General features: G+C 49.0%; 1 protein-coding gene across 1 annotated transcript in view; it reads right to left on the bottom strand.

Moving 5' to 3' along the window:
• Positions 1–4,495: 4,495 nt before the first annotated feature.
• Positions 4,496–22,173, bottom strand: part of CDH20 (cadherin 20) — a 56,538-nt gene continuing 38,860 nt past the window's right edge. The window contains exons 8-11 of the mRNA XM_005903336.2: positions 21,500–21,621; positions 16,114–16,231; positions 11,053–11,304; positions 4,496–6,035 (exon numbers count right to left, since the gene is read on the bottom strand). Coding sequence (XP_005903398.2) covers positions 5,530–6,035; positions 11,053–11,304; positions 16,114–16,231; positions 21,500–21,621 — 998 coding nt within the window. The 3' untranslated portion in view covers positions 4,496–5,529. The remainder of the gene's footprint in view (positions 6,036–11,052; positions 11,305–16,113; positions 16,232–21,499; positions 21,622–22,173) is intronic.

The following is a 22,173-nucleotide window of genomic DNA, read 5'->3' as shown; positions in this document are numbered from 1 at the left end:
CAGCCATTCCACTCCTACTAATCATTCACTCAAGAGAAAACAAAAGTAAATGTCTATACAAAGATTCACATGCAAATGTTCTTAGCAGCTTTTAACTTGTAACAAGCAAAAACTGCAAATAATCAAAATGTCCATCAACGTATGAATTGTTATGGACTAAACTGTGTTCCCCTCCATGGGGGCTTCCCTGGTGGCTCAGACGGTAAAGAATCTGCCTGCAATGTGGGAGACCCGGGTTGGGAAGACCCCCTGGAGAAGGGAATGGCAACCCACTCCAGAATCCTTGCCTGGAGAATTCCATGGACAGAGGAGCCTGGTGGGCTACAGTTCATGGGGTCACAGAGTTGGGACACAATGGAGTGGCTAACACTTTCACTTTCTGTGCCCCAAATTCATACATTGAGGCCCTAAACTCTAATGTGACTGTATGTGGACGAAGGAAGTAAATAAGGTTAAATGAGGATGCATGGCTGGGGCCTTAACCTGATAGGATTAGTGCACTAATAGGAAGAGACACCAGAGGCACTTGCCCCTGCCACCATGTGAGCGCCCAACTGGAAGGTGGGCATTTGAGAGCCAGGCAGAGTCCTCACTGGAATCTGACCATGCTGGCACCTTGGTTTTGGACAAGCTTCCAGAAGTAACATTTCTGGAATGTTATTATTAAACATTATAACACACTGTATGATTCCATTTATATAAAACTTTAGAAAATATAAACAAATCCATGGTGATAGAAAGCATATCAGTGTTGGCTTGCGTTTGGGGAGGGCTGGGTGGCAGGGATGGGAAAGAGGCATTACAATTGGGTATGAGGAATCTTTTGAGGGTAACATATGCTTACTATCTTGATCAAGGTGATGGCTTCATGGGTATGTACATATGTTAAAACTTGTTAAATTGTATACTTTACCAGTAGTTGACTGTATATTAATTATACCTCAGTAAAAATATACTGTATGCCTACTATATATTGGATATTTTGCTAAGCATTTTCATGAAATACTTATTTCTGACAGTATTGTATGGTAGGGATAAAACTGGACTTTGGAGAATGTTATACCTATATAACAAAAATGTTTTTTTTATAGAGAGGAGAGGGATGGAAGAGAGAAAAGAAATGGTGAATGAAATCCAAAGTGATTCTTGGAATAGAGGAAAGAGGCAAAGTGGAAGAAAGGCTAAGACAATATGACTGACTGCATTTTCCAGTTAAGGGCACATTACTTTTTCTTACAATGTATCTTGATACTTTTTCCATTGAGGGGTGGAGTCTATGTTCCCTCTTCTCCATTATGGAGAGGCTTGTGGCCACTCTAGAAGCGGTGTTATGTGACTTCTGAAATTATACAAGGGGATTCAGCTTCTGCCTAGTTTTCTTGTGATGCTCACTCTTAGAACCTGCCCCATGATGGAGGACACCCAAGCAGCTTGAAGAAGTCTTGCTGACAGCTCCATCTGAAGTCTTCACTGACAGCCACTCCAACCACCAGACATGGAGGGTGGTGAGCATTTGGATGGTGGAGTCCTAGCTATGGAGTTGCCTCAGCTAAGGTCCTGATGTGGAGAAGAGGTGTCACTAACATATCCTTCCAGAATTCCCAACTGACCCACAGAACCTGCGAGCACAGTAATTGCTGCTTTATACCACTCAGTGTCTTTTCATGCAGTGATGGTAGCACAACAGTTGGCATGAAGAAAGAGAAGTGGAAATAATGAAAGCTAGTATCCAATCCTCCTGAGAAGTAAGATAAGACTCGGAGGTAGTTTCACTAGCTTTTGAAAGTGGGTCCTTTCAGTAAAGTGCCCTAAAGTTTTTTGGGATGGAAAGTAGCCCTTATCATCATAGGTACCAGGAAGGTGACCACAGCAATTAAAAGCCTGGAGTGTAAGGAACAGCCTCATCATCAGTTATCTGGCAGTCCTTACAAATAGAGAGTATGGACCAAACTCATGGGGTAGGATTTGCAAGCTTCCTTTCCCAGGAGGAAAGATTTAAGAAAAATTGTGGTTTTCGTTGATGTGGTACTATAAATTAGTACTTACAATTTTTGCACAACAGGCACAAGAGACAGATACATCTCATTAGTAGATCATTTTACAAAGATTTCTTGATTTAATTTTGTCTATTCCCTATACCAGAACATTGACCCTTAGGGTCAAGCAGAAGTCTCCCAAATTGAGGTATTTACACATAAAAGTATCTTGAGAGTTCTTTAATTGTTATGAAAATGACAAATGGATTTGAGAATGAGTCCATCTGCAAAAAGAACTACTTGTAAAGTGTATCCAAGGCTCATGTAGTTCAGGCACTAGAAAGGAAATACTGAAGATTCTGACATCAAGATTTAGTTCTGAATCTCCAGTAAACTAGTAACAATTTAGTCAATGTGCCTATTCTGATTTTGGCTTGTCTGAATTTTGTTTTCAGGATTTATAGCTTCTTTCTTGTGTAAACTACTTCCTTCTCTGTCTTTGCTATCTGCCATGTTGGGATATTCTGCTTTTTCTGTTCTAACTTTCTATTTTGTATTGGGGTACAGCTGATAAACAATGTTGTGAGTTTCACGTGAACAGCAAAGGGACTTTGCATTACATATGCTGCTAAGTCGCTTCAGTCGTGTCCGACTCTGTGTGACCCCATAGACGGCAGCCCACCAGGGTCCCCTGTCCCTGGGATTCTCCAGGCAAGAACACTGGAGTGGGTTGCCAGTTCCTTCTCCAGTGCATGAAAGTGAAAAGTGAAAGTGAATTTGCTCAGTCGTGTCCGACTCCTAGCGACCCCATGGACTGCAGCCCACCAGGCTCCTCCGTCCATGGGATTCTTCAGGCAAGAGTACTGGAGTGGGGTGCCATTGCCTTCTCTGAGACACTTCCTATATCACACCATTAAACATCCTCCCAGGAACCAGAAGCTCCAGGAGCTTCTGCTGAACCACTTCGTGCCCAGTATCACGGTGGACATTTGCAGGATGTGAGGCATGATAACCTCCTGGTCAGACAGCTGTTCTCAGTTTTTAAAACACTCGTGAGATGGTAAAAAAATTACCCTCAGGGCTAGCAATAGAAAAGAATGTTATGGGGGTTAATTTGCCCATATTCACGTAACTGGTATGTTGCAAAGCCTCGTTTGGACTCAAGCTCTTGCTTTTTCTTTGCTAAGTTTATTTATTTTTACATCACACTTTACCCTCAGAGAGGATGTATAAGACCTGCCTTTCATGCAGGAAAGGGCCAATATGCTGAAGGCTGGCATGAGAATTTGCCTTAGTGGTGGTGTGCAGGCGCTGAGGCAGGTCCAACTCTTTGTGGCCCCATGGACTGTAGCATCTCAGGATCCTCTGTCCATCACTAGCCCCCAGAGTTTGCTCAGACTCACGTCACTGAGTCGGTGATGCTAACACTGTCTCAGTGCACCACATAGCAAAGAACGAAGCACAGCCTGGACAACATGACTCTACTGATGGTGTGGGCCCCAGTACAAGTGGACTGACAAGCCAATCTTCATCATATATTTGAGAAAGAGAAACCATACCCCAGATGCTCTCAAAGTGGGGTCCCTGCCTGGACCAGCAGCGCCAGTGTGACTTGAGGAGCTTATGACAAATGCAAATCGTGGGACTTCCCTGGCGGTCCAGTGGTTAAGACTCAGTGCTTCTATTGCAGGGGACGCCGGTTCAATCCCTGGTAGGGGAACTAAGATCCTGCATGCCATGTGGCCACAAACAGATAGCTTAAAAAACGCAGATTTCCCCAGATCTACTGAATGAGAAACTCTGTGGGCAAAGACCCAACAAGCTACAGTGTAACAAGTGATTATGTTTCAAATGACCCTGACACACGTCAAAAGTTGAGAATGTAGACCTAAGACACTCAGAAAACTATTTCCATTCACAATTTGTTCCCAGTGGTGAGGATAATTGTGTAAAATATCCTTGAATGACAGGATGTCAAAGAAAGAGATCCCTTTCATCATGTACCCATTAAGCACTTACTGTGTACCCCTTGTTAGGAAACATATATAAATATGGCTGCAGCCTTCTTTGAGCCCATCCAGTATCGACAAGATGCACATATTTGTTATGTACTTTTGGTAGCTATTTGATTTGCCAACAAAACAGATGAAAATAGCATGTCTGGTGGCTACCTGCAACACCCTCTCAGGAGATGAAAAAATATGGGCTAAACTCAGTACTGTGTTGTTGCTGTTATCAAACCATCCTTTGGTCTTTTAAGAGATGGGGAAATGACAATTCATGAAAATCTTAAGAGGGTCACAGTTTAAAGCATACATTCATTTGATCAATGACCAAAACAACACACAGCCTCATACTTCGGTGCTTTGGCCTTTGCCTTATGAATCAGCTCCAGCTGCAAGAACCTCAGACTAGGTCAGGATCACAAAACCATCTCTTATCTGCTCAGCAATTAAATGTGCAACAGACTTTCCCTTCTATTTAACTTTTATTAAAAGAAGTGCTAAAGGTACTGAGATACAGTACATCATATTTATTACCAAATTTATTAACAAATATACAAAACTTATACATGTAATTTTCTTACATCCATTTACTCTCTATAATACTGATTTGTGTTCAAGTAGGTTATCTACAGTATGTAAACATCCCTTGGATTGACCTCACACAGATTAGGAAAGCCCGCTAACCCATGCTTTTATCAGATACTTCTTTTTATTTGGCTTTCATTTCGTAGCATCTAATCGTCACATTTGGCACATGGAAGAGACATCTACAGTGCAAAAGAGGCAGCTTTTCTGGTTTCCTTCCCAACAGTTTTGCAGGGGCACAGTTAAAGAGCTGAGGGAACAAGAGCGCTCTCACTCGATGGAGGTGGATTGGCTGTGACGCCAACAGCTCTTGGTTCAGCCATTCAACTTGAGCTTAAAGTCAATGCCTCTTCCTTCTCCCACCCCCCATCCCCCCCATGCAATGCCAATTAGGCCTTAACCTGGTCTTAAAAGGATGGAAAGAGATTCCATCCAGGCCAGAACAAGTGAGGTTCATCTCACCGAGGAATCACTTTCAGTGTTCTTTTGTGTGGGTTGGTTTGTGCAGTGTGATGTGCCCGCCAAATCCATACATGGAGAGAATAGAACAAAACTTTAAAAAAAAGCCCCCAAACAGGAGATTAGAACAGTTTTCAACGGCCACCTCTGCACTGAAAGACTCAGCCTCTCTGAGGTGGCACGAAGACAAAAGCCTTCGTGAGTGGCGGAGACAAGCCAAGCCCGCCATACCTAACCTCAGACTCCACACCTTGGGATACAGGATCACAAAAATTTAAAAATAAAATAAAATAAAGGTCGTTGGCGGTTCTGCCCCCCTCTTCCTGTGTTTCCTTTTGAGGATGTAGCTTAATCTCACCGAGTAAAGCTGATCCAGAGAGAGCTCCGCGAGCCCCCGGCCGCGCTCGTCCACACGCCATCGCTCCCGTGGACGGGGTGCCTCTTCCGCGAAGCCGCCGCCCAGAACGGCCGGTTTTGGCCGCGCGCCCGCCTCCCGGCTTCCGTCACCACAGGGGCGCGGGCCCCTCCGACGCCCCGTAGAGCTCCGCCAGCTTCCGGAAGCGGGGCCCCCAGTCCGTGAGGAAGTCGAAGCTCTGCTCCGAGTCCGACGTGGCCGACTGCAGGGAGCTGAGCGAGCCGGCGACCGAGCCGTCGCCCTCGAACATGTAGGTCTGCAGGGAGTCGAAGGGCGGGGCCCACAGGTCCATGTCGGCCTCGTAGAGCTTGGCCAGCACGTAGCTGTGCACGGTGCTGCTGACGGCGCACGTCTGGGGCACGTAGCGCGAGAGGCTCTCGATCTCGGGCAGCATGTCCTGCCGCGTCTTGGGCGCGCCGGCCGCCTGCGCCTCGCGGGGGTTCCACATGGCCGCGATGTCGAAGGCCTCGGTGTCCTCCTCGCCGCCGCCCTCGTCGTCGTAGCGCACGATGTTCTCGTGAATGTTCTCCTCGTCGTCGAGGATGTAGGGCTGCTTCCGGTGCCTCCGCAGGGACAGGATGAGCAGCACCAGCACTGCGGGCACAGAGGGGCCGGTGTGGGCGGGAGGGCCAGGCGAGCGCTCGGGGGGAGGGGAAGGGGGTGCGGGCGGGAGAGCTGGGCGAGCCCTGGGTGGGGGGAGGCTGGGGGGGGGGTGTGGGGACGCTCGGGGCGTGGGGGGGGAGTGGGGAGGCTGGGGGGGTTGGGGAAGCTCGTGGGGGGTGGGAGGCTCGGGGCCAGGTGGGGAGGCTCTGGGTGGGTGGGAGGCCTGGGGGGGGGTTGGGGAAGCTGGGGCCTCGGGGGTATGGGGGGGTAGGCTCCGGGTGGGGGTTGGGGAGGCTCGTGCGGGGGCGAGGCGGGGTTTGGGCGTCACTTCACGGGCACCCTGGTCTCACTCTGCCTGCCGCCTAAGTGGAGCACTTGCTGAACCTTACTGATATGAAATTCCAGGTGGTTCAAGTAGACGTGAAAGTGATAGTCGCTCTCAGTCACGTGCGACTCTTGTGACCCCATGGACTGTAGCCCCTCAGGCCCCTTTGTCCATGGGATTCTCCAGGCCAAGGATACTGGAGTGGAGTGCCATTCCCTTCTCCAGGGGATCTTCCGAACCCAGGGATTGAACCTGAGTCTCCTGCATTGGCAGGTGGGTTCTTTACCACCAGCACCCCCTGGTCTCTGCCTTACTGTATCGCAGTGAAATGCGTGTGGGTGTCTACACCCCGCCACCCAAGTGTAACGTCTCTAACCAGGCACAAAGTCCAGTGGTCTGCCATGGAGTATATGCTTAAGGATTAGGTGATGTCTTCTGACTAGGTAAGGACGCGTAAGTATTTCTCTTATTGCAATGTGAAAACCTTACTCTGTAGGTGAAATCCTGCCTTTTTTTACACTGGCGTCTCTATAGGATTCTACTCTAAATATACTGTTGACCCTTGAGCAACATGGATTTGGACTACTGGAGTCCACTTCATTGTGGATTCTTTTTTGCCCGGTAGGTACACGGTACAGTACTTGGGCTTGGTTGCCGTAGATGCTGAAAGGTGGATACTGTGGGCCAGCTGTTAAACTATACACCGCTGCAGGGCAGGGCTGCACCCCTCACGCCACCCCACCATTGTTCAGGGGTCAGCTGCGATCGTGTAGTGATGCAAATGCATATAGATACATATGCTAAGTATGAGCCAAAGTCTTTGTCTTTTCATGTTTTTGTCCAAAAAATAAGAGTGCATAAATGACTGGCATTGTCCAGTTAAATCAGATTCCTCAGAAAAGCCTTCTTTAGAGAGATGGTTGTGACTTTCCGGATCTAAGGATGTTCATGGAAGAGAGGGAGTGAGCAGTGACATTTTATATAATTCATCATGTTATCAAAGAAGCACCACACTGTTAGATGTGCCCTTGCAGGTGTGGATAAAATTTTATCCCAACAAATGTTTTTTTTCCCAGAGTATGTGTTCAGTGGGGTTTAAAGGAGACATAGAGATAAACCCATTGAACTGTTTATCTCTGTGACTGAAAATGTTTTCCAGGAAGTGTCTTGAGGTTTTGGCTGTAGAACCACTATTGATTTTTTTTTTCTGGTGTGCTTTGTTACAGCTGGTGAACAGTGACAGCTTGACAACACTGCACAATAAGACCCCGGTTTATCCAAGGGAGGGAAATGGAGTACAGTCATATGCCCGTTAAGATTATGGACTAACTTAAGGAAATCACAGTAATGGTTTTTAAAACCTGAATGTGGAATGTGAATTGCAATTAATAACGTTAATACATGATGTTTCCCTGTGTAGCTTGGGTGACAAAATGCACGCACAGGAAACAGTTAAAAGCTCTTGTGTGTTATCTCTGTGCTGTAACCCAGCCTACAGAACTGTGGGATTTTGGAAAAATGGGCTCATAGGACTTTAAGGAAGTGGTGGCTTGAAGTGGGCTGTGGTGGTTGGGGTGTGTTTGGATGGATGGATGCAGGTTGGCAAAATGGGACTGTAAGTGAACTTGTTGTGTTTGTGGGATTCAGTGAACAGTTACTAAACTGCAGTATTTGGGGGAATTATCTGAAGCAAAGTTGAATATGACATGATTTCTTTTTTTATAGGCTGGCAATCTAAGGAGATGATAGACGTTAATGATTAATATCAGTCAGGCAGTGATAAGGACGATCATAGAGCTACACGAGTTTCGCAGAGAACGCAGAAGCAGGACCAGTTCATTCTTCCTGGTGCACTGGGAAAGCCTTCACACCAGTGACACTGGGGTGATAGGTGTGGGATTTCAGGAAATGCTGGGAAGCAAAATTAGAAAAATCTCTGAAGTTTCTGCTGGGAAGAATTCTGGTATTGCCAGAATTTTTGCCAGTAGAAATTTCCAGTAGAGAATTAGGGACTTTATAGAGCTCTTAAAAAAATAAAGATTGCTGCATGCCTTATTTTTTAGGTAATCTGATTTAAGTGGCTCAGAAGGTAAAGAATGCACCTGTAATGCAGGAGACGGGGGTTCGATCCCTGGGTCAGGAAGATCCCCTGGAGTCGGGAATGGCAGCCCACTCCAGAATTCTTGCCTGGAGAATCCCTTGGACAGAGAAGCTTGGCTGGCTGCATGCCATGAGGTCACAGAAAGTCGGACGGGACTGAGTGACTAACACTGTCACTGATTTAAGTAATAAGTATGCTGCTGCTGCTGCTGCTAAGTCGCCTCAGTAGTGTCCGACTCTGTGCGACCCCACAGACGGCAGCCCACCAGGCTCCCCCGTCCCTGGGGTTCTCCAGGCAAGAACACTGGAGTGGGTTGCCATTTCCTTCTCCAATGCATGAGAGTGAAAAGTGAAAGTGAAGTTGCTCAGTCGTGTCCGACTCTTAGCAACCCCATGGACTGTAGCCCACCAGGCTCCTCCGTCCATGGGATTTTCCAGGCAAGAGTACTGGAGTGGGGTGCCATTGCCTTCTCCGAATAAGTATTATATAACCCCCTAAAATCAAATTTTGGGGAAAATGACCCTATTCAGCTGAAAGGCTTCCCTAACAGAAGAGAACTGGTTCTAGGGATGTTTATTATTTAGGATCTATAGGCTCAATGCCTATGAGATAGGGCCAATGAGATTTTCTAGGAGCTAGATACATATTTGAGACATGAAAAAAATATAGTCAAAATTAATATGCTTATATACTTGTCCACAAAATGTATTTTTTGACAAATCAACTGTAATTCAGTCTTACTCAGTTTTATGAACTATATTTAATGTGAAATGTGCAGTTTTAGAGAAAAGTGCCTGAGAGTATGAGGATTTTAGGACAGCCTTGCTCCGTTTAGGTACTGAAAACTGTCTGTCTTTTACATACAGTTCAAAAGACAAGCCATAGTGGGTTTGGGAGCCACCGGATAAATCGCCCCTTGCATACCACTTCTGGCCTGGGCGCCTCTTTGTGCCAGTCTCTAAGTCAGTCTCTCTGTAACGGTGGTTCCTTCTACTGTTTGTGGGATAGAGTGAATTTATCATGTAGACATTTCCCAAAGACAGAAGTAAGGACAGCCAGACTGGAAATTTCTCCTAGGAGCAGGTTTCTTCAAAGGCCTCTTGCAGGTTATCCTGTTATGCCCTCAAGGACCCCCAGTGCCACCTTCTGGACACTCAGGGAATTGCAGGAGGGATTTATTTATCAATGTACAAAGGGACCAGAAACCTAAGTTCTCTCTGATCCAGGGATTCAAGGACTCAGAAAGGCAACTTCTTTATACTGTTATCTCCCTTCCCGTAGCACTGAGCTGAGACAACAAAAGTGAGCCACGTGTTGTACTTTAAAATGTTTTTGAGAAGCATGCTCAGCAGACCTCCTAGAAATGCAGTCAGGCGCTGCTGTTTTAGTCAGACCTTTCTCTGGTCTGACTCAGTCTCTGGGTGTGAAGGTAAACTTAAGATCAGGGCTTAAATTCTAATTTAAATCCCCAGTGCTTTCCTCTTTTCCCTTATAGAATTCTAGGATTTCTTCCGAATTGAATAATAATAGTGCTTACTAAGGCTGCTTTTCTCTAAGCACAATATGTATGCTATGAATTAATCAGAAGAGGTGGGAGCTGAGTGCAGATATTTTCTTGGTTTCAGGAGTTGGCTTAGGCGTTTTACTGTCTGCTTTTGAGTGTGCATGTTGAGAATGGCAGCACGGGTGGCCTTAGGTACAAGGGCGCTGGGTGGCCGCCTTGCAGGCAGTGAGACTCTAGATGAGGAAGACCCGTCCCAGCTGTGCCCGCCCACTGGCCCGTCATCACGTCTCTCTGCTTCACCAGCAGAGGCGCACCGGCCCTGGCAGGAGGCCCGTACCTGGGTCACGTGCTGAGGCCCCCAAGCAGCTTACCCGCCCAACTGTCCATGTGGTTCAGTCTGTTGCTTCATTCAGTTCTCTGCTCGAAGGTTCTCTTACCAGTGAGGGCTTCCCTGCCTGCCCACTTAAAATGACACCCAGCTCTGTCTCCTCTGCTCTCAGGACTCCAGGTCCCTCCCTCCTTCTCTGTAACACTCACCACCTCCAGAAGCTGGGGGTGAACGTTCGGGAGAAGGGTTGCACTGCTCAGGTGCAGGGATGTGCAGTGTGGGGCCTGCCTGCCTTTCGGTCCTGGCTCTGCCCCTGAGATTTGGCTTGGGCCTGTCACTGCCTGTCTGTGATTTGTAATAGCTGTTCCATATCTGAGAGGAGGGTGTTAGGAGAGGTGATCATCACTTCCTGTCCAAAACTTACCACGTAGGTTCTATGATGTCAGAATGACTTGCTTTGTTTCGAAGTAAGCTCTGTGAAGGCTGGGACATTTCTGCCTTACTGATCCCAGCATCTAGAATGGCAGCCTGGCTCTAATAAGTGCTTGATAAAAATGTGTGCTTTGATCTGGCCTTGAAGGAAGGGACAGTCTTCCCTCTCTTTCCTTTTACCCAGCCTTGCTCCTCCACCCTTGCAATCAGCCCGGTGTGGAAAACCAGTCCTGGCTGGCTGAGTTAGGACGCTGACCGGATGCTGTCTAGGGCAGCACGTGCAGGTCCCCCCAGCATGGGGAGGAGCCGCTCACTCACCCAGGAGGACGAAGACGCAGGCCAGGATGGCGATGAGCGCGCCACGGCTGAGGCTCACCGGGAGCATGTAGGCCTCGGGGCTGCAGGACAGCACGTGGCCCTCGTCGTCACAGCCGCACACCTGGATGGTCAGCGTGCCTGTGCTGCTGAGCACTGGCTGCCCGCCGTCCGAGATCAGGATAGGCAGGTAGAAGACACTCTGCTCCTGCTGCCGAAAGCCTGACCTCCTGGTCAGAATCCGGGCGGTGTTATCTGGAGCAGACAAGGATTCCGGATTGGAAAGGGAAAACGGAAAAAGGGAAGGGAGTGGAAAGGAAGAACCACGGAGAGAGTTAATTTCAGGGATTGGGGAAAGCAAGGGGCAGGAACTCGGTGGGGAAGGCAGGAGAAGGGACAGCATTCCCTGGAGGGGGTCCGCTGCGGCCGCTCTCATTTGTCAGGATCAGCAGTTGGGTTCAGAAACCAAGATTTTTGCTTGCTTCTAGGCAAAACCCTGAGGCCTAGGAGAGAAACCCTTTTTGAGAGCTTGTCTTCGCCTTTGTGACATAAAGTGCCCAGGGCGAACTGTCAGGCTCCAGATCTAACTGAGATGTCCCTGGGAAAGCTCGACAGACGTGAACAGTCACCGGTGACTTGTGGCCCCCGTTTGTTCTCACTCAGCGGCTTTGCAGGGCCCCCGCTGCTGCCTTTGTGCCGCCAGGAAGAGACTGCGGAGGAGCCCGCATGGCTCTGGCAGACTGCTGCTTTTTGCCACTACGGCTGGAATTCCTGTCTTTGGCTGTTTTCTTTTATGCGTTTGAAATGCAGTCACCAGTTCCTGTGCTTTCTGATGAACTTGATCGTTTAGCAGAAGCTTATTTGAAATCCCCTAATCATATGACACACCCTGTTATTTCCCACTACTTGGTGGTCTGAGTTTAAGCAATTCATATGAATTTGGTGAAAATTCAATACTGGTTTTCCCCCCCAGTTTTAAAGAGGATTAGCCAGCTTGTTTGGTATGTTTTTACAAAGCTGGTATGTGTGTGCATATTTACATTTGCTTAATGTAATGTTTTCAGAGGAGGCAATGGCACCCCACTGCAGTACTCTTGCCTGGAAAATCCCATGGACGGAGGAGCCTGGAAGGCTGCAGTCTATGGGGTCGCTAAGAGTCGGACACGACTGAGCGCCTTCACTTTCACTTTTCACTTTCATGCATTGGAGAAGGAAATGGCAACCCACTCCAGTGTTCTTGCCTGGAGAATCCCAGGGACGGGGGAGCTTGATGGGCTGCCGTCTCTGGGGTCGCACAGAGTCGGACACGACTGAAGCGACTTAGCAGCAGCAGCAATGTAATGTTTTAGGATCTTCTATTTTTTAATCTGTGTTCTCAAGTTTTCTTGAGTGGGTTTTTGCAAAGCTGGTGTCTTTTTTCAGCAGAGGAAAAGTTTGAGATGTGGAAGGACATATAAGCAGTGACTCTCAAAGCCAACATCAGCAATATGGAAGGTTCTCTGGATGCATTTCACATTTTACAGGGAGGAGTCTAGAACTTCACAAAAAATTCTGAGAGCCTAATCAAAGGAAACGTTACTAATAACAGTATCAGTATTTCTTACATAATAAAGGATATACTTTTCTACGCTCTTGACTTTGGATATTTGTATATGATTCGTTTTTGATGATGGGAATGAGCAAGGTGTTCCGCGTCCCTTCCGGGCAGCAGTGTGTACCAGCCGGTGTGATTCTGGCCGTCTCTTGCCTCCGTGTAGTGTGTGAGAGCACGCTAGATGCAGAGCCAGGCAGCCTGGGCCGCCTGCACACGGACAGCTGTCCTGCATCGCCAGACCCGCAGTCGGCTTGTGTGAGCAAGAAGTTAACTTTAGTTGAGTTAAGCCACTGAGACTTTGGTGCCTTTTGTTTCCACAGCCTAGCCAGCCTATTCTAACACATTCTTCCTTAATTTTCCACCTCTTCCTCCCGCCGTGTTTTCATGAGAGTAGTTGATCTTTGAGTGCTTATATGCACGGTATTTAGACTTCGCATGCAGCAGCTCGTTTCCTCTTTAGTACCACTTGGGGAAATAATGGTGATCTCACTCTGTCACACTGAGAGTTAAGGGCTGGAGAGATCATGTAATGGGGTCCAAGTCACTGGTTTACTAACAGAGCTGCGATTTGAACTTTGGTCTCTGACTCCAAATACATACTCCTTCCATTGAGTTATGTAACCACTTAGTTTTGTAACAGTGTTGAAAATTATTCAGCTAATTGAAATATCTATCTGCTTTTTACAGGCCGCCTTTCTTTCATTTCCTTCTCAGTGGAGAAAGATAGCAGTTGGTTGCCAGCCTGAAGATTATATTTGTATTTCCACCTGCCACGCAATCTACCTGATCTTCTCTGTTTTGTAAATTTAATAGCTAAGAACTATTAATTTTGCTTCACAGTTTTAATTTTATTTTTAGAAAGCTGGAGAAGAGCCAAATTTCTTATCAGTATTAACATCATGCCTCCAATGCATCATATATTTGTTGATCTCAGAATTATTTAAGATTAAAGAAAAAAAGATCAGTATCACATTGCTGAGACTGGTCCTAGAAAGGGACTGGCATATAGTAGCAGATTTTTTGTTGAATGTTATAATTGGAACTTGAATAACCCATTTGGAAATATTATTTGTTTCCACAGTAACGCAAAACTGTGTGTGTGTGTGTGTGTGTGTGTCTAAAACAGGAGGTCCCAACTGCCAGTCCTCATCTTAATGTTTACTCACTCTGATCTTGGGCTGTTTACTTTCTTCCCTCATCTATCAAATGAGACATGCCAATCAGAGATGTTAGTAACTTCCTTAAGACCTTATAGGATTATTGTGAAGAGCAAATAAAGCAAAGTATGGGAAAATGTAAGTAAAATATAAAGTATACACTCAATCCTTTTCACAATGCTTTGGGAATTTAAAAAAGTAAGAAAGACTTTACTTGAGATAGTGTAGTGTTGTGTTCGTAAGTGAAAATAGTGTTTCAGGCACGGGAGTTGGAGGGCTTGACAGTACATCCACCGTATCAGATATCTGTCAATTTTGTAATGAGCCTCAGTAAAGGATACTTGAGGGATAAATTGTCATGAGGAGATTAAGAGTTCATTCTCTCTGCTGAAAATGCAGATTTCCATTTTGGAAAACCTTCCAAGAGATGACTCCCTTGTTTTTATAGTCACCATGTTCCAGTGGCCCATCTTTTTATGGTATTGACTCCATGAGTTGGTGTCCAAAGTCATAGTGAAGAAAAGTGCAGCATTTTCCAGTTGCTGTCTATTGTCTGTGTGCTGATCTTACAGATATCAGCGAGGGAGCAGCGACACTTAGAAAAATGAAGGAGCAGCAGCATGTGTTGTTTTCCCGCCCAGGGTTTCTACTATAAATCCTACTCTGAAGGGGCTAATGACCTTTTAAGGGTTTCCAAAGGAAATAAGTTTCTCTAGTGGCTCAGATGGTAAAGAGTCTGCTGCATTGTAGGAGACGGGTTCGATCCCTGGGTCAGGAAGATTCTTCTGGAGAAGGAGCTGGCAACCCACTCCAGTATTCTTGCCTGGGAAATCCCATGACAGAGGAGCCTGGTGGGCTCCTGGGGTCACAAAGAGTCGGACACAACTGAGCAACTAACACAAAAGAAGTAGATAAATGAATAATTCACAATTAGACCCAGCAAAAATATCAGGATATTTAATTATAGTATTTCTGTTGTTGTAATTTACACTACTGTTGCTTTCAGAATTATCACAATGTTTTGATAATTTTTTTTATGTAGAAGTTTAAAAGGATGACTTGGAGAAGTGCTTTCCATTTAGAATAAAACAGGTTTGATATCCTCAGGTTTTAATAGCAGAATGTCGTGTGGGATGGAATTAATACTTTGACTGTTGAGGCCAAGACTAGGTGTGCCTAAATCATGGTCTTTTGTTACCCTGTGTTTAGATTGTTAGAATTGACAGCACTTTAGATTGGAATCTAAAGGCTTCCCTGGTGGCGCAGACGGTAAAGCGTCTGCGTGCAATGTGGGAGACCCAGGTTCGATTCCTGGGTCGGGAAGATCCCCTGGAGAAGGAAATGGCAATCCACTCCAGCACTCTTGCCTGGAAAATCCCATGGGCAGAGGAGCCTGATTGGCTACAGTCCATGGGGTCGCAAAGAGTTGGACACGACTGAGCGACTTCACTTCACTTAGATTGGAATAAAAATGAGCCACGCAGCCCAGAGAAGTGATGCCCTTCCTCCCCAAGGTCAGACTAGTTGGTAGCAGTCCTAGCAACAGAAGGGCTTCACTCGACAGATTTAAGTTATTTTTTCACTTGCTCTGACCTTTCCCTGAAAATCCTCTGGCCAGAGTACAAAAGCCGCTCCTTTTCCCATCTGTGCCCAGTGAAGAGTGTGCTTGGTCTGTCAACTCCGTAGCTGATCTGAATGCTTTTTGGAGCAGAGGGGTGTAGAGTGCTAGTCCAGCAGAGCTGTAGTGGGAAGCACCTTCTGCAGTCGGGAACCCCACCTGACTGTTCTTTCTGAGTCACTCCAACGTAATCAAGGGGTTTTGGTGCCAGAGCTGCTCACTCTGCTTCTGCACCTGCCCTTTGTTCCGTCCCTCAGTGTCCGTCTCCCTTCTGTTCCGGGAGCTTTTCTCTGTCTCCCCCTTTGATCCTTGCTCAGAAGCGCCCCCTCAGGTTTTTCTGTCTAGGCTGCTTCTGTCTCCTCACTCAAATCCTTCTCATGGGTAAAGAGCGCACAAACAGGGCTGCTCTGTGGGGATGAAGGAGGCCCTTAGCCTGTGAGCCTCCATCGTGCCTGGCCCAGAGCCAGAGCGCAAATATGTGTGAACTAACTGCGTAAAAGTTTCAGAATTAGCAGAGGACGTTTTTTGTCTTTGATGTTCTGAAACAAAACTTTAAATGGATCATACAGATGAGCATTCGTGCCTTCCATGCTATTAACATTAAGGAGCCAGTGACCTCCGACAGTGTGCATGGTATAGCAACCCACGGTGTCCCCCGCCACGCTGTGGAGACGCATCAGCAGCCAGCGGATTACCTTGGTTGTCCCTTACGGTGAAATTGGGGTTGTTGGCAGCCTCAGGAGCCAGGCTATAGTAGAAGTGCTGGCCATTGCGTGGGTCGTCTTGGTCCACAGCGCTCACGGTCTGGATCAGCTGAGGGAGGGACATGAAACCAGGCGAGTCAGTCAAAAGCTTCCAGGGAAGATGAGACCCCAGGTTGTGTTACCTGATGAGGACATCCTGAAGCTCCCCTCGCAGGCTCTGTGCCATCTCACAGCCCAGACTCAAGTTTGGTTTATTGTTGGGGCTTCCCAGGTGGCTCAGTGGTAAACGATCCTCCTGCCAACAGGGATGACTCAGGAGAGGCAGGTTTTGATCCCTGGGTCAGGAAGATCCCCTGGAGAAAGAAACAGCAACCCACTCCGGTATTCCTGCCTGGGAAATCCCATGGACGGAGGAGCCCAGCAGGCTACAGTCCGTGGAGTTGCAGAGTCAGACACGACTGAGCTACTGAGCATGCACACGTGTCAGCGGGCCCAGGGTAGATGTCACCTAAATGGACGTTAGATGTCGGAATAACACTGTTCTCACTCCTCCTCTCGCCCGTCTTAGGCAGTCAGAGCAGAAGGCTGAATGAAAGGCCTCGGGTGCCACAGGGTCCTGCTTGTTTCCTGGTGTTCTGTCCTCGCACCTCACCTTCTTAGCCTCACCTTTGGGTTCCTAGTTCACCGTCAGATTGCTGTCTTTGAGAGTGAAAGTGAAAGTGTTGGTTGCTCAGTCATGTCCGATTCTTTGCAACCCCATGGACTGTATAACCTGCCAGGCTCCTCTGTCCATGGAATTCTCCAGGCTAGAATGCTAGAGTGGTAGCCGTTCCCTTCTCAGGAGATCTTACCAACTCAGGGATTGAACCTGGGTCTCCTGCATTGGCAGGTGGATTCTTTACCATCTGAGCCACCAGGAAAGCTTTGAGAGGCCTCTATTTAAAAATGACCAGTACCTAGTGGGCAGTAAGCAGACATTTCATTGATTATTTCAAGTTAATGGAAAACAAATGTGAGAGAATGGGTCACAGAGCAGTCACTTTTGGCAGGAAGGGGAGCTAGAGTGTAGAGCACAAGGCCCCCCAGAGTAGGGTTACAGAACAGACAGGAACCGGAAGCAGAGCTTGGGGCCGAGGAGAGCAGGAGGTGGGGAGGCGGCTTCTTGAGCTCTCTGGCCAAAATTGTGCCTTTCCCACCCGCTCTTCAAAGTACTGGGTTGCTGTGACAGGCTTGATGACAGGATGGAAAAGTCGGTAAGAAAGCAGTGTGAAGCACACGGCTGAGACGCGGGCCGCAGGCGGGGTGGAGACGCGGTGCTGAGGGGAGGTCTCCCCCCGCGTGTTCGCGCTCCCACCAGCCAGCAGCACAGACCACCCACCCCTCTCGGGCCTGGCTCCAGACGCGCACTCCTGCTGTCAGAAGCTGGCTGTTAGCAATATAGAAGATGGAACATGAGAGGTCAGCAGGGGGCTGAGGTGGGCTTGCTTAGTCTCTCTTCATCTATAAATGTACCCTCACAGCGTCCCAAAGAGTGAGTAACCCAAGGGGAAGCTTCCAGCAAGGGGCTCGCTATAAACAGTGTTGCCCAGACCCCCTTCAGGGGAGGACTTGATGCCCTCACCTGCCAGTCTCTCTGGGGATGGCCTCAGTTGGTGAGACCCACCTCCCCACAGTCTCCACATCCTTCCAGAACAGTCCGTGTCCAGCGATTGATAGAATGGTATAAAGGCCTGGCCATCCCATCTCGACCCAGGAAAGCCCTAGTTCTCGGCGTCGGTGGCGTCATCACGGCTGTCTGTGGTCTGCACCACTTGCGGACGTCTCTTGTCCAGCCCTGCAGAAGCTCTTGCCTTGCACAGGAGTTGGTCCCAAGGGCATTCCTGACTCATTACTAAACATCCTAGACCAGAACTCCAGCTCAGCTCATGCCCCCTGCTGAACCCAAACTGGCACTGGGCCTGTCAGTCTAAAGGTTGGGAGGATGGAATTGAGTACTGGAGAGGGATCAGGAGAGCCCTGAAGAGGACTGTGGCCCAGGCCGCCCAGCCTGGGGTCCCTGCTGCTCCCACTCAAGGGTCACCCCAGTGCCCTATCCCCTCCCAGACAGATCCTGTAACCTCCGTCTTGTCAGACACGTGAAGACACGTTTCTTCATGAATTTTATAAACAGGTGAGTATGTGTGACTTGGCAAATAGTCGTTTCAGAGCATCTGACCTGTGAAGTCGTATATACATATGGTAGAGACCTGGGGCATCTGACTGGTTGGTTACAGGGTTCTCAGGAATGTGAGTGAAGACACGGCTTCGGAGCACCTGGGCCTGTTCTCCTGGGCTTGCTCTGCCAGGCCTCCCCTCTCCGGGGCCTGCTCTGCTGGGCTTCCCCTCTCCTGGGCCTCCTCTCTCCCGGGCCTGCTCTCCTGGGCCTCCCCTCTCCTGGGCCTCCCCTCTCTTGGGCCTGCTCTGCCGGGCTTCCCCTCTCCCGGGCCTCCCCTCTTCCCGGGCCTGCTCTGCCGGGCCTCCCCTCTCCTGGGTCTCCCCTCTCCCGGGTCTCCTCTCTCTTGGGCCTGCTCTCCTGAGCCTCCCCTCTCCCGGGCCTGCTCTGCTGGGCCTCCCCTCTCCCGGGTCTCCTCTGTCCCTGGCCTCCCCTCTCCTGCACCTGCTCTCCCGGGCCTCCCCTCTCCTGGGCCTGCTCTGCCAGGCCTCCCCTCTCCTGGGCCTGCTCTGTCGGGGCCTCCCCTCTCCCAGGCCTCCCCTCTCTTGGGCCTGCTCTCCTGGGCCTTCCCTCTCCCGGGCCTGCTCTGCCTGGCCTCCCCTTTCCCAGGTCTCCTCTCTCTTGGGCCTGCTCTCCTGAGCCTCCCCTCTCCCGGGCCTGCTCTGTTGGGCCTCCCCTCTCCCGGTCTCCTCTGTCCCTGGCCCCCCTCTCCTGGGGGCCTCCTCTCCCAGGCCTGCCTGCCAGGCCTCCCCCCTCCCTGGCCTGTCCCTCCCCTCTGGCCTCCCCTCTCTTGGGCCTGCTCTCCTGGGCCTTCCCTCTCCCGGGCCTGCTCTGCCTGGCCTCCCCTTTCCCAGGTCTCCTGTCTCCATGGCCTCCCCTCTGTTGGGCCTGCTGTCCTGGGTCTCCCCTCATCTGGGCCTGGGCCTCCTCTCCCAGGCCTCCTCTCCCAGGCCTCCCCTCTCCTGGCAGGTCCGAGTCCATCCCTGGCCTCACTTCGCATTCCAGAGTCTGCTCGGCAGGCCTCATGCCACCCTCAGCCTGCACCTCAGACATCCTCAGGTTTCCCTCTGGGCTTGCTTCACCGAAAGCACACGTTCCACACAGCAGATGCAGAGCTGACGACAGTGTCCGAAATCTCACACAAGGAGGCCTGAGTCTTCATAAGCCAGACGTACCTAACTGAGCTGTGTGCTTTTGAAAATCTTCAAAACACGTCCCAGAGCCAAAGTCAAAGGGTTGGATTTACCTCTCGGGCTAAAGATAACGAGTATGACAGACTGCGATAGACCTGTGGCGCTCAACCTGAACCTGAAGTTGCATGTTAAAGTTCATGTGCCTCAAAGGGCTGTGTGAGAGACGGTGGAAGACGGGCACGTGAGAGACGGTGGAAGACGGGCACGGAGAGACGGTGGAAGACGGGCACGTGAGAGACGGTGGAAGACGGGCACGTGAGAAACGGTGGAAGACGGGCACGGAGACGCAGACGCGGAGAGGCGTCCTGTGCTGCAGAGGCGGGAGTGGCAGCCGCGTGCTGCTGTCCTGCCATTCATCCCAGCAGGGTGGACACGCTTCACTGGGGGCCTGAGGGGGTTCCATGCACTGTGTTCCTGTTACTCTCTGTGTTACAGAGTAAAAATGGTTTCTCGTCATACTGAATATTAAGTATGTTTGTCATAGTAATAATCCTGTATAAAACAAAAGTTTTTGTGTTGTGTTTCTGATGGTGGCTGTTGCTGTTTTCTCTCCTGCCTCCCGGTTTCTGTTCACATGCAGGTACAGCTTGGTATGCCTTCAGGCCTGTGCCTGTAGCCTCTGTGCCTGCTTTCTTTACACACACAATAACATGGGTCATTCCTTATGCTGGAAAGTGTTAATTGTAACTTTTATTAGCTGCATCATAATTCAAGTTTCTGTAGACTAGAAGTGCAGTAGATATGGAAGTAAATTTATCCTAGACTTGTTGAAAAAAGTGTAGGCATGCTGTAGACCACTGCACTGGGTTTCAGAATGAATGGATGCGGTAACAGATGAGAATGACTACAGGACACATTTCCCCACTCCCGACCCGGGACACGGGAGTCACTTTTCTTTGGGTGGAAAGAGCGGTAAAGATGCGTTGAGGTAATCTTTGCTGAGCTCAGGAAGCTCGTGTAGTTTCTGGTGGTGTGGACAGTCTGCAGCGAGGTGTTGCAGGAGAGAGCAACCGAAGCAGAAGCTGCTTCCCAGTCAGAAGCCTGCGTCACCAAACCACGAGTGCTTGCCATCTGCACCCAGGCCCTGGGCCAGACTCCTCAGGGTCACACGATAAGCTCGGGGGAAGTAAGGGAGGATTGTTAGGGAGTCTGCTGGGACAAAGGTAGAGAGGACAGAGTCTTACAAAAGTAGGACAGAAGAGGAGAGCGGGCACGTGATCTGAGGTGTGGCAGGTTGGGTATGTTGTGGGCACCAGCCTAACACATGCGTTAATCACACGGCCATTCCAGGCACTGTTCAGATGTTTTTCAGTTGCACCGCTGGGATTTAGTAAAAAACATTCACTTAGGTTTTAAGCAGACTTTTAAAAAAATAGGCAAATGTATATGAAGATGATGGGGCTAAAGCTGTTTCAAGTAAGGAGACATTTGTTCCTTAAGATGCTTTTCCTTTCAGAATGTGATGTGACATGAGGGTAATGAGAACACGGGCGTTTCAGCTGAGGGAGGAGGGAGTAGGGAGGAATAGGGCAGATGGCCCCTCAGGAGGATGCTTGCCGTCAGAAGAAAGGGAGGTAGGAAGATACAAAACATGAACCTTCCTTACTGCAGATGTTTTCAAGGATTAGTGCTAAGTGGAGAAAAAGACTCTTCTTTTTTTTTTTTTCCCCTTGATCCTCACGGTCCCTCATTTCCAGGACCCAAGGCACATGTTACTACAATTGGTTCTGTGGGGTTCAGTTATAAGGTGGGTAACTACCTTGCTTCACAGCCTTGTTTCGATCATAAAATGTAACCGAGGTTCCGAATAGTTGTCTTAGCAAATAAGCGGTTGCAACATGATAAACGGAAGTCGGGGACTCTTTTACAAACTGTTAGCTTCTGGAGTCTAAATTTCTTTGATGGGCAATCTGGTTATCTGTAACTCGTTTCCGCGTATTGGGAGGTTAACCACAGTGCTCAGGCTGCTTACCTGCCCTGCCTTGGCGTTCTCACAGACAAAAGCTTCATAGAATCTGGGGAACTCCGGAGCATTGTCGTTGACATCTAAGACTTTGATTGTGACAGGAACACTTCCAACCTGGGACGGATTGTCTACAGGAAGCACACACAACACAGACAAAAACCAAAGGTGAGGAGGGCTCAGAGACGCAGGAAAGCAGCTCTTTGTTGGAGCAGGTATTTGTCTCCTCATTCTGGTCTTTGAAGGGATGCATAAAGACCATGGAACTCAGCGCCAGGTTGCAGGGGTTGCCTGTTTAGAGTGTGGCTGGAACATGAGTGTGGGCTGGACCGCGTGTGTGACGTCAGGAGGAGAGGGGCGGGGTGAGACTCCGGGTTAGCAGACGTCACAAATGAACCTTGAAAAGAGGTTCTGAGCTTCTCGCTTGGCGTAGACTTCAGGTTCTGGAGTTGAGGGCAGGCTGCAGCGGTGAGACTGGCAGCAATGAGCTCTCTCCCCGGGAAGCAGCGCCCGGCGCCTCAGCGCCAGGCTGCCACGCCCTTGAATTGCGTGAGCGTCTGTGCCTTTTCTGTGCGTCTGCTAGCAAGGTGTGTCCTAATGTAATTGCTTCTTCACTTTACACCGTTTTGGCTACAGAAGGTTTCATAGGAGCCATGTACTTTCAGATGGTGGGGAAACCTGTA

This window comes from Bos mutus, chromosome 24, assembly GCF_027580195.1.
Source record: "Bos mutus isolate GX-2022 chromosome 24, NWIPB_WYAK_1.1, whole genome shotgun sequence".
NCBI lineage: Eukaryota > Metazoa > Chordata > Mammalia > Artiodactyla > Bovidae > Bos > Bos mutus.
This window is presented reverse-complemented; position numbering and strand designations above follow the sequence as displayed.